Below are 11,085 nucleotides of genomic sequence, written 5' to 3'. Positions count from 1 at the left end.
GGCCATCTGATGGATCTGAGTTCCAGGGTGGCACCGTGTAGGGCAAAATGGCATGTTGGGTCAAGGAAACAGCTGGAAAGAAGGCCCAAACCTGTCTCCTGGGAAGGACGGCAAGATACTAGGTGACTAAGACTCATGTGCCATCTTCCCCACCTGCTAGCAGCCAGGCTGCCCTGGGGGAGGGGGTGGAAGGCCCCCAGCCCGCCTCCCCAGGCTGCTGGCCAACCTAGTGTAAATATTATTACACTCCTACGCATCTGAAGGACGTTAATTATTAAAACACATGCCACCCAGGGTAGTGCACTGTAATTAGGTTCAAATTAAATTAGCATCCTCTTGTAATTAGGACATCAATAACCACTCTTGAGGCACCAGCTTTCTAGCCCCTCCCTATTATTCCCAACACAGGCTAATGCAAGAAAAGGGGTCCACTGACTCTCTCCCCAGGATGCAGAAATAATCAAACCAATAAATAAAGTGAGGCAGCTCCATGATCCCTTCTCTCCATGCCTGTCTTCCCTACTGGTCCTTCACGTAGCAGAGAGATGATGATGAGGACCCCTGGGGAGGAGTCTTAGGCATCAGCAACCCCTACTGTCCACCCTAAACCTTGGACTGCTACATCGGCCTTCAGAGACCTGGGAATTCCAAACCCTAAACAGATATGAGCAATACTTTCCTGCCATCTGTTAGCCCAACTCTCCCGCTGTCCCCTGGGAATCTTACCAGCCACCTGGTCAGGGGCTCAGTCCCATGAGGTTCTGGGGGCAGTGGCCCCTGCTGCATCCTATGTTACAGCATCTGCTGCCTTCTCTCCTAGCCTACCAGCCCCTTGAAGGTCTAGAAATGGCCTCGGTACACAATAGTCCCATGCTGTGCTTAATCTCTGTCTGGTGGAAGCATGGATGGCTGGGTGATGTTTTTGTTCCACTGGAAAGATGGAGAGCGAAGCAGAACCTATGATCCTGAGGCCAAGGAACAGCTATGTCAACACTCGGGCTGGGAGGAACCTGGGGAGGCTCGTTTGGTGTGACTGAAATGCTGGCACTGGCTGGACGAGCATGGATGAAGAGACACTGCCAGTGCACACACATCGTCTGAGCATTGCTTTAGTTTTGGGTACCCTAAGCACACGGCTTGCCCCATCTGGCATCAGATTCGCCCAGGACAAACTTCAAGAACTCAACAGATGGTAGAAAGAGAGGACTAGCATGCTGGAACCACATCAAACGGGCAGAGGCAGTGCCTTCCTGCCTGGTGACTGCTCTGACCTCTGTCTAAACCAGCCTTGGAAGAGAAAGGAAATAAGAAGTGGGAAGGCTCAGGCATCATTTCAATGGGAAAACTAAGGAGGGTTTATCCTTGGGTGCAGATGTAACCAAGGCAACTGCTAAGACAGGGAGATGATTTCAGACCCTTTTACAAAAGAGTAGGTTGGCATCTTGGCCCTCTGCCGACGGCTTGTCATGAATACATAGTGCCCTACCTCTTGGCCTTACCAGGAGCACCTTGGAAGTAGAAAAATGAGTGAGATGGGCATTCTTTTCTCCATGGATGAAAAGAAAACGAGAGGCCATGGTGACAGTGAGCTTGCCTGCTGGAAACACGACAGCCTCTCCAGGAGCAGGGATGATGGAGAGACCCGCACGAGTCCCCATCACACTCCTGCTGGGTTGGTGGACCCCCAAGGGGTGCACAGCACGGGGAATGCAGTTCACGGGACTGCAAAGGAGCCGACTCAAGGAGCACATGCAGTTGCTCTGATCAGCCCAAGGGGCTGCAGGCAGAACCATGAGGCTTCAGAGGAGGGAAGCTCAGTGGTTCCTTGGCTGAAGTGACTCCGTATTTCTCCACACTATCTGCCCTTGGGTCTTCCCACTCTCTCCTCCCTCTTTGCTGGGGCACCCTGGGTCCCACACACGCCTTTTGCCTCAAGATGGCAGTTCTGAGCAGAAGCCTGTGTAAGCACTGGTCAGAACAAGTATGTGTCTGGGCAGGACCCTTGGCTCAGAGGGAGAACTGGTAGCCAGGCCTGCTACCTCCACTGATGCCCCTACCGCCAAAACCAAAGGAGCAACGGTATGTGGCAGCGTGAAGCACCACCCGGATCAGAACGTCAGTGTGGAAGATGGGCTGCTGGAGAGATGTGCTACTAGTCTGAGCAGCGCATGTGTGCGGGACGGGAGGACCCATGTGGATAAGGTGGGTGAGGAACAAGTGGCTGCACGCTGGATGGCCAGAGGGTGACCTCCTTGTCACACCCACTGTCCTCTGTGGCATTTCCTGCATGTGACAAGCTTGTCACTGCGTACCACGTGGCTGCTCTGGAGGCTGGGGATCTGTCTTCTCCCTCCTAGGTTAGACATAGCTCAGGGCCAGCCCTCTCCTGAGACTTGGGGAAGCTTGTCATTCAGATAAGAGCTACTGTGCAGCACACAGGCCCTCCTTGCTAGGGGCCTAGGTCTCTCTCAGGGTGGCCTGTCCTTCTAGTTCTAGTCTCTAGCGAAGAACAAAGATGTCCTGTTCATAACCTGCTGAATTCGGGCCCCTGCAGCAGCTGGGGAATTCACCTTTCCTCCCAAATTCCCTCTGGTTTTCTGGCTGGGACTTCGTGCCCTGGGCACACTCAAGAGCAGTGACAGTCTGGGTACTGCTGGCTGAGCTGTTCTGGGTCTCTAAGGCCCCTGAGGGCAGCTGTGTGCAATGAGTCCAGAGATGTCAAGTCTCCTGCAGGATGGCCGTGATGCCAAGGGGCAGCCACCAGGCCACAGGAGCTGTCTGAACTCTGTGGACGGCTTTGGTCCCCCCAGCTGGCTGTGTTTTCAGGGGCTGTAGCCAGGCACTTGGCTGACTGGCTGGGACTGTTCAAACTGCTCAGGGCTCCTCCTGCCTAGGGCTGCTGAGACCCAGGGGTTTTGGCTCCACCATGCCAGGAAGGGTTGCAGACAGCATGTACTATTTTATTGAGCCTTGAAAGCTTTAAATACAGAATGGGCTGGTGAGGAGGCAGATGTGGACACGCCGGCATTGGAGAATGGATGTATCAGAGAAACCACATAATCAACAGCTGGACAGAGCTGGGAAAGAAGGGAAGTCTGGGGCAGAGGTGCGCGCCAGCTGGCGGCTGGTCCTGGGTGTCAGGATTACCCCTTCACTATGACAAAGTCTTTCATGTTTCTTCCTGATTTGAAGACAATTTTTTTTTTAAAAAAACCACAAACCCCCAAATAAAAATACAAAATCAGCTAGGAGAGACTGTGGACAGCATTGCTGTCATCCCAGAAGATGGGATGCTGCCTGTCTGCAGCAACCCTAGGCTCCCCTACCCCACCCTGATGCCACCTTACAAGACTTTTCCATACACTGAAGCAAAGCTGGACCCAATCTACACCCTGCCCTCCTCCTCCCGGCAGAGGAAGAGGTGCTGGCGTGAGCAGTGCTGGGGGCCAGGCGCGGTTCTCCTTAGCGGCTGTAACCAAACTCGTCAGCATCATCAGCTCGGAAGTCTCCATAGCGCCACAGATTCAGCTGTGAGAGGAAACAGAATAGGAGTCAGGGGTGTGGGGGGCCTGCTGGACCCCACAGGGCCAAGCCCTTCAACTCGGCACCCTCTGGAGGCTGAGGCGAAGAAAACTTACTCTGGCACTCTTGGCCGACTCCTGGGCATTCAGGTATTCCGTGATCTGTGGGACAAGAGAAGACAGGCAGTGATCAGGACAGGAGCGTTCTCAGCTGAGCAGCCAGCAAGACCTGCAGGTATGTAATCAGCCCCGTCACCGCACACGCTCAGAGTCCCAGTTCCCAGAGTAAACTCGGAAGTGGACAGGCACCTGTCTGTCTTGGGATGCCAGGACTCCTTGCACTGGCGCTTCATGTATCTGGAATGCTTTTCCCTGCACGTCCACCTGGGTGCCCTCCTTGCCCTTCACGGCCTTCACAAAGTATCACCTTCTTAATTTAATGCGGCCTCCAATGGTCCCACATTCACAATCATCCCCAACTCCGGATCCCCTTTACTCTGCTTCTATCTTTTTCTTTTTCTCTTGCCTTTATCATGTCCTAGCATTCCATTTAATGTACTCAAAACTCATTTTTATTGTTGCCTCTTGCTTGAATGTAAGCAGAGAGGGGGTGCTGTGGCTTCCCACTGACACACGGGAAGCCCTAAGTGAATGTGTGCTGAGAGAATGAATAAAGGAGTAAATACAGGGTGATTGTTTGTCCCTGGGACTGAGGCAAAAGGAGTTCCTGAACACCAGATACACCGTGGGCAGCTTTGTGTGTGTGGGACAGTAAGATTCCAGTTCTGCAGGTAAACTTAAGCCAAGCTTCTAGCACCATCTGAGGGAACTAGGGGTCTTCAGATAGGGGTAGCGGGGGGTCATGCTTCTCTCAGGACACAGTAGCAGTTCACACCAGTGTCTTCTTTCAAAGAGCCACCGATGGGCTGGTGGCCCACCAACCGCCAACACACCACAGAGGCAGTAGGGGTGGGGCAGGAAAAGGGAAAGCAACGTGCTGAGTGGTTAGGGAGGTCAGAATGCGGATCCCATACCTGCTTCCTCCCATGAGGAGAAGCTGGGAGCTGCCTGCTGCCCTCGAGGCAGTTCAGCCTTGGGGCAGCAGCACCAGGCACAGAGCAGTGAAACCTCCTGCCAGCCTGTCCCCCTGGGAAGGTTCACAGCTCCTGCAGCTGGGAGGCAAGACTGGCCTGCAATGGGGCCTTGGTGGGTGCTTAAGAGGAGGTTCGGGAGAGACTCAGAAATGGCTCCATGTGGAGGGGCTGCCTAGCACCCAGAACCCAAACCTAAAAGTCAGTAAAAGAACTGAAGACAGCAAGGTATGCCCCATTACTATGGCGGAAGTAATGGAGGAAGCAAGGCAGGGAGCGCTCCATCTGATGTGCAAGAGGCCCCTTCCCACCTCATCACCAGTGGTGCTCCCAGGTGCTAAGTCCCAAGGCTTTGCGAGCAGGATGGAGGGACACTGTGACAGGACCCTCAGGCCCTGCAGTACTGCCTCCTGGACAACTCGGGCTCTGGGTGGTCCTGGGTGCGAGGACTTGGGAGTTGCATATTAGGGAGAAGGACTTAAGTGGGGAAGACAGACAGGCTTTGACCCTCTCCGTGCCACCCCTGGCAAAGCTTCCTAGCTTGTCACCTGGGGGTACATGTGAAGGGAAACTTTCCGCTCTAGTTTGCAGCTACATTCCCAGCCAAACCCGCAGCCAATTAATTTGGAATGTAATTAGATTTTTTTAAACCCCAACAAACCCAAATCCATTATCTTTCCCCAGCAGGACCAGCAGGGTGGGGGATTTCCCACTCCTGCAGCAGCTCTAGGTGCAGTCCCCAGGCCCCCATCCGTGAAGGTGTTCATAGGGGGCTGCTGGGACCTTCCCTGAAGCTGGGGCCCTCTTCACACCACGTACCACTTTCTGGAACTGCTTCTCCTTGCGTACTTCCACCATGACGAGCCCCTCCTTCACCAGGCCCAGACCCACGTCGCCCTTGGAGTCGGCAAACTGCAGCGTGACGTGGGGGCAGGTGGCGCTCAGGTGCTCCACGTTGAGCAGGCACTGGGTGTTCTGGATGTCCCGGACCACACTGTCCACGGCGTCTGTGCGCGCGTCCTCCTGGGAAGGGGCCCAGGGTGATCATGGGAGGCACGGAGGAAAGCTACAGACAGCCACCTGGGCCCTAGGTCTTGCCTAGGGACCTCCAAGGAAGTACGCTCAGCAGGATCTAAGGAGGGGGATGGACGGGCAGAGGAAGTGCCCCCTCCCTCCCCTGTATCTGGACAAACTTTTCTCCCCTACCCGCTGCCTCTGCCTACCTGTCCTGTGTCTCTGAGAAAAGATGGCTTTTTCTGCCCCAAGCTAACCCTCCTCTGGTTGCCCTGGCCTCACTCCTCTCCTACCTCCAGCACAGTGACCCCACCATACTTGCTTCTGTCCTTATTGGCACCTTGGGCTCTTGCCAGTCAGGTCTCACCATCCTCACAGACTTCCCCTTACCCAGCCTGTGGCACTGTCCCCAGTAGCTTCTGTGGTTTCTCCCCTCCCTTTGGTATACTTTGAGAAAAGGCAGAAGAGAGTCACGGGGGCTGACTCCTCCCCTCCTGCCTGCTGCTGGGGCCCTGGCTCTGGTGTCAGAGCCAGCCACGCTGCCCACCTGCTCCTGCCCTGGACACAGGGCACCTCCTCAGAGCCAGGGCCTTGGTGTGTTGGAGCTTCCCGTGGAGTGGGACTGTGCAGTCGGGCTCTCTCCTTCTTGAAAGTGGGGGCCACCTGTGTCCTCTCCTCCACCGCACATCCTGCCCTCCCTCTCCTCTCTGCCACGCCCTCCACACTCACTCTGAGTAACCTTATACACGCCTACGTTTTTAACACTCAATATTCCCAGTTATTGGTCTTATCTCTCTTTCAAACTGGAAGCTGTAGAGCTTCCTGGAGGTGCCACAGCCCAAACTGCTCCTTCTCTTCCGCCTGACCAACACCAGCACATCTATGCACAGGACACCCAATTCCAACTTGGATTCTCCTCTGCCATGCTTCCACCTTCCTTACTGTTGCCATGTGTTTCTGAGACCGTCGCTTTCCCCCGTCCCCACCTGAATGGCCCTGAGAGGCCGTCTCCAGTATGGACTGCTACAGTCATCTCTCAACTGACCCTTCCTGTCGTCCCCACTGATGATGCCATAAGAACTTTCACACACACATCTGACCATGTAATGTTTTGGCTGAAAATGCTGCCACTTCCCTTCCTGCCCACAATACAGAGAATAAACTGAGAATATGCTAGGCAGGTAAGTCCACTACACCCAGCTCCTCACATCCCTTTCCCTTCTCATTTCTCTGCCCCCAAAGCACCTGGTGCCCCGCTGCGGTGGTCTGGTCTCTGGCCAAATGCTCCCTGGCTCACCAAGTCTACTCATTTGCTCTCACGTCACCAGCTCTGCGGCACCATCCCCAGATCTCTGTGGTCAGAGCGAGTCCCTCGCCCTCCCGAGTCCCGTCCCTAACAGCCCCTCCCCGCCTGCGAGGGCTGCAGCAGCAGCTGTCGGAGCACAGTCCCCTTGGGAAGGAGGAAGGTGTTTACACTCACATCCTGGGGCACCTGGATGAAGGCAAATGCATACTCCGTGGCTTGCGCTGGCAGCACACGAGTGCTGAAGGCAGGGGGCAGGGTACCCAGGCGAGTGGATGGCAGGATCTCTCTCTGTAGAAGAGGCAGCAGGGTCACAGTATCACTTAATTGCTTGCTACTCCCGTGTTTTCAAGGGCCACCCTCTGTGCCAAGCTTCTGGGAATCCCATTAACGGTCCTTCCCTGCCTGCCCCATACCTTGGTTCCACTGAGGCACAGGCCTCCCCAGCTAGTGCTGCTGTCACCAGCAGTGACTTACATGTTTTCACTGGGCCCAGCGCTGGCGTACTTGGTGGCTCCCATGAAAATAATCATGGTGATACATGGACTTTCAGTACTGAGGAGGGCTTGGGAGGAAAGCAGATGACCACAGCCCATACCTCAAGGGCATTACATCCTCCACCTACAGTCTCTCTCCTGCCTGCTGCTGGAGGTAGGGAACCGCCCAGGACGGTCAGCAGACTCTCAGGTCCAGTCTGGGGCCATTCCTCACAAGGACAGAAGTTACTCAGCCACCTTCCCAGTCAGCTGGGGCTGGGGATGTACAGAAGGAAATGCCCTGCTGAGTAAGGGGGCCAAGAGCTGTGGGGTACAAAAGGCCTTCGTGTGCTGCAGAGGCTATGGGTCCATTCTCAGTCACTGAGTGGAAGAGGAAGTATGGATGCGGCTGGCACTTGTCCTTGGGCCTAGACATGTGACTTACGAGCACCTGGAGGCCTCTGGCCACGGACACCAGTTCTGCCTGCTCATTCAGGGGGCCTGCCTGGCCTGTCACACAGATAGTAGAGGTGCTCCAGTGCATATAGCTCACTCAGAAAGCTCAGGGGGTTCTTCAGGACATCAGATGGAACTGCCTCAGGGGGCCACTGTCTTGATGGCCCCTCCTCGGCCGCTCCTGGGCCCCAATACTCACATTGCCGTAGTCGATGTAGAAGACGTGCACTTTGGCAGGAGATTCAACTTTCTCTACGCGGGCGCGGTACCTGCAATGGCATCATGGGGAGAGCTCAAGGGACAACCCTGAGGAAGCTGTCTCCCCGGGGTCTTAGCAGCGGACAGAGCGTTTCCCTCCAAGGTCTCTGGGCATCAAAGAGGGCAGTGCCTGGACTCCTTGGAGGGCCAGCTTCGGGGCACTGTGGACACTGTGTAATGGAATTGAGGCAGGGCCGGGAGCAGAGGTGGGACACAGGGAGCACGTGGAGCAGATGAATGTGTTCTTGGGGCAGAAAGAAACAAGACTAATGACTGGATTGATGTCTGCTGTTTAAACCCAGCACACTAAACAGCAGCTGTAATTAGCCAGCAGATCTGTCTGGGAGGCTGCAGCAGGGAATACATCCAAGTCACTTCGTCACTTCGATAGGGCCCTATCCTTGACACACACAGCGACCTTCTTCTGGCCTGTGAGTGCTGCTGCTCATGTCCCAGACAGCAGGGGCGGAGGGTTAGGTGGCTGGTCTGGGCTCACTGCGAACCAGCCTCCTCTACACTCCCACGACACCGTGATTCTCCCTGTGTTGGAGAGTCTCAGCCAGCCAGCCAGTGCTCCCACTGTGGAGTTCCTCAGGAGGGAGGACACCACTTTGTCCTTTGGAAGCTGGCTGGACTACAGGGCCAAAGTGCAGGCCCCAGAGGGGCTCAGGCCCCTGGTGGGGAGCAGCCCAGAGCCAGTGGGTGCCGGCGCCAACAACCTAGTGGGAAGGAAGTGAAACCCAGCTCCTTTGCAGGCTTATGCCCTGAGGACAGTCCTGCACTCCCTCCTGCTTAAGAATGCCCTGCTGATCCCAGTGACTTACCATTCTCCGTCTACAAACTTGGCAATGCAGGAGTCTCCCCGGCGGGGAGCATAGGAGCCCTCTACAGGAGGGTGGCTGGAGATGTCATTGCGCATGTTCTCCATCAGCTTCTCCAGCTGGGTGCCTGCCAGGGGGTAGAGAGCTGTGAGACCAAGGTGCCAAGTTCACTCGAGCCTTATCTCTGGGGACTGATCAGGATGGGACATGCCAGAGGGCAGCATAGTGCTGGCTGCCTCCTGCACACCCAGGGCAGTCTCCTGTGGTCCTCATGCCATCCCATCTTCGAAAGTGAGGTCCTGTAGGCACGAACAGCCTTCTATTATATCAGCCAGGGCTGTGGGAGCCCTTAGGAATGTGCCGGGCCTTTGAGCAGACGCAGAGAAGGCTGAGGCCAAGCAGTCTCCTGTAGGGTGGAGTGCCAGTCATGGCGCCATTCCTACAAATGGCCAGCTCCCAGCATGGGCCATAGAGGTGTGACTCACAGGGCCACTCTGCAGTGTCTCCCAGGAGCAAATGTAAGGATTAAGGATGGGTCCCCTACAACCCTGGACAGGAAAGGACCAGAAGCAGAGCCCTAAAAGACGGGGAGGACTTGTGGAAGCAGAGTGCAGAGGCCCAGTCTATTCAAGCTGGGTCGTTCTTGCTGAACAGAACTCCTAGCGCTGCCAGGCCGGGCCCCTCCTGCCTCCTATCCTCAAACCTCCTCCTACCCGAGGGCAGTGATCTCCCTTCCCTGCCTTCCTCTCATCTTTCTGGCCTGGGACCTACGGTCCCTGTAGTTTTCTGGGCCTGTTTTCCCGACATCTGAGGTCTCCTCAGTGCCCCTTCCCAGCTCCTGCCTGTGGCACCTTCTCCACCTCCAGCATGCTGGGCATCAGTCCCCCGGCGGCTTTTTCTTTTAGGGCTCTTCTGGCCCCGATGTGAGCTGTGCCTGACCCTTCTGCTCCTCTCTGAGGCGAGCAGAGGGCTGTGGCTATTTGATCTAGGTGTGGGACTCCTCTCTCCCAGGCCGAAGGCCAGCCTGGAACAGGTGCGGAACACGTGTTCGTCGTTACACTCGCCGCCATCCGCCTTCTAAGTTCTTGTCCGTGTTTATGTTTCTGCCACGACACCATGCGTTCCTTCGGGGCACAGACCATAGCTCACTTGTTTCTGTTTACTCGCACAAGGCCGAGCAGAATCCCCAGTGCATGCAGTGTGGTTAATAATTCAGCTGTATGGAAAATGATCTCTGCATATGCACACAAGGACGGGTGCCCACTCTCAGCCTGCTGCACAGCCCCAGCCCCAGCCCCACATTCACATGGCTCGGTTGCAGAACAGGCACTCTTCTGGGGCAGCTACCCTTCTTCCAGCCCAGTGGGGACTCCTGTGTCCCTCCAGAGGTGTGTTCCTGCTCACAGAAGCAGCATCTACATGGACAGGCTGCTCACTTACTTGGTCTACTTTTTATTTTCTTGGTTTTTTTTGCCTCCTGCAAACAGGCCACATCCTCCAGGGGGTTCTTACACAAAGCCTGGTTGGTCATTTGCAGCCAGTGTCAATGTTTTCTTCAGATTCTTGCTGAAGGTGGGCTTTAATTGAGGGAAAAGGTGGAGAGGGCCAGAGGGTATTTCCCCAAAAGAGGGTACCTCAAGCTTCGTCTGCCAGGGAGTCCTTGCAGCCTGGGCAGAGTCTATTTGAGTGCCCTCTCCCCAGACTCCTCTGCTCGCGAACACCTTCATTTCTACTTAGACCACACCACACAGCCCAGACCTGGAGGCTGGCTGGCTCCAGGGTTCATTTCCAAGGCAATTGCTGGGCCAGCTCTCAGAAGCGCAGCTGACCTCAGGAGAACCTAATCCCAAAGGCTCATCATCTCCATCTCTACCCCTCCTCCTCATTATTCCTTCCCAAGCACAGCCAGCCCAGGGCCAGGAACGGTCAAATTTTTCTTGGCGAAATGACATTGCCACAAAAGCAGCTGCCTGGGAAATATCATTAGAGGGGAAGTGGCTGAGACAAGGCGAGGCTGTTGGCAATCTGCAGGGGACCTGCGGGTGGGAAGAGGAGCTGCACAGCCAAAACTGCCATCCGAGGGGCTGTCCACTCAAAGCGGCAACAACACCTGCAGCTCCCTTTGCTCCCTCTGTCAGGGTTGGC

The 11,085-nt window shown here is 55.6% G+C and overlaps 1 protein-coding gene across 1 annotated transcript in view; it reads right to left on the bottom strand.

Annotated features, from left to right (window-relative positions):
- Positions 1-2,939: 2,939 nt before the first annotated feature.
- Positions 2,940-11,085, bottom strand: part of Snd1 (staphylococcal nuclease and tudor domain containing 1) — a 431,831-nt gene continuing 423,685 nt past the window's right edge. Inside the window, exons 19-24 of the mRNA XM_005402366.2 lie at positions 8,944-9,067; positions 8,061-8,130; positions 7,107-7,220; positions 5,432-5,635; positions 3,639-3,683; positions 2,940-3,528 (exon numbers count right to left, since the gene is read on the bottom strand). Coding sequence (XP_005402423.1) covers positions 3,463-3,528; positions 3,639-3,683; positions 5,432-5,635; positions 7,107-7,220; positions 8,061-8,130; positions 8,944-9,067 — 623 coding nt within the window. The 3' untranslated portion in view covers positions 2,940-3,462. The remainder of the gene's footprint in view (positions 3,529-3,638; positions 3,684-5,431; positions 5,636-7,106; positions 7,221-8,060; positions 8,131-8,943; positions 9,068-11,085) is intronic.

This window comes from Chinchilla lanigera, unplaced genomic scaffold (genome assembly GCF_000276665.1).
Source record: "Chinchilla lanigera isolate Chin_1 unplaced genomic scaffold, ChiLan1.0 scaffold00078, whole genome shotgun sequence".
NCBI classification, from domain to species: Eukaryota; Metazoa; Chordata; class Mammalia; order Rodentia; family Chinchillidae; genus Chinchilla; species Chinchilla lanigera.
This window is presented reverse-complemented; position numbering and strand designations above follow the sequence as displayed.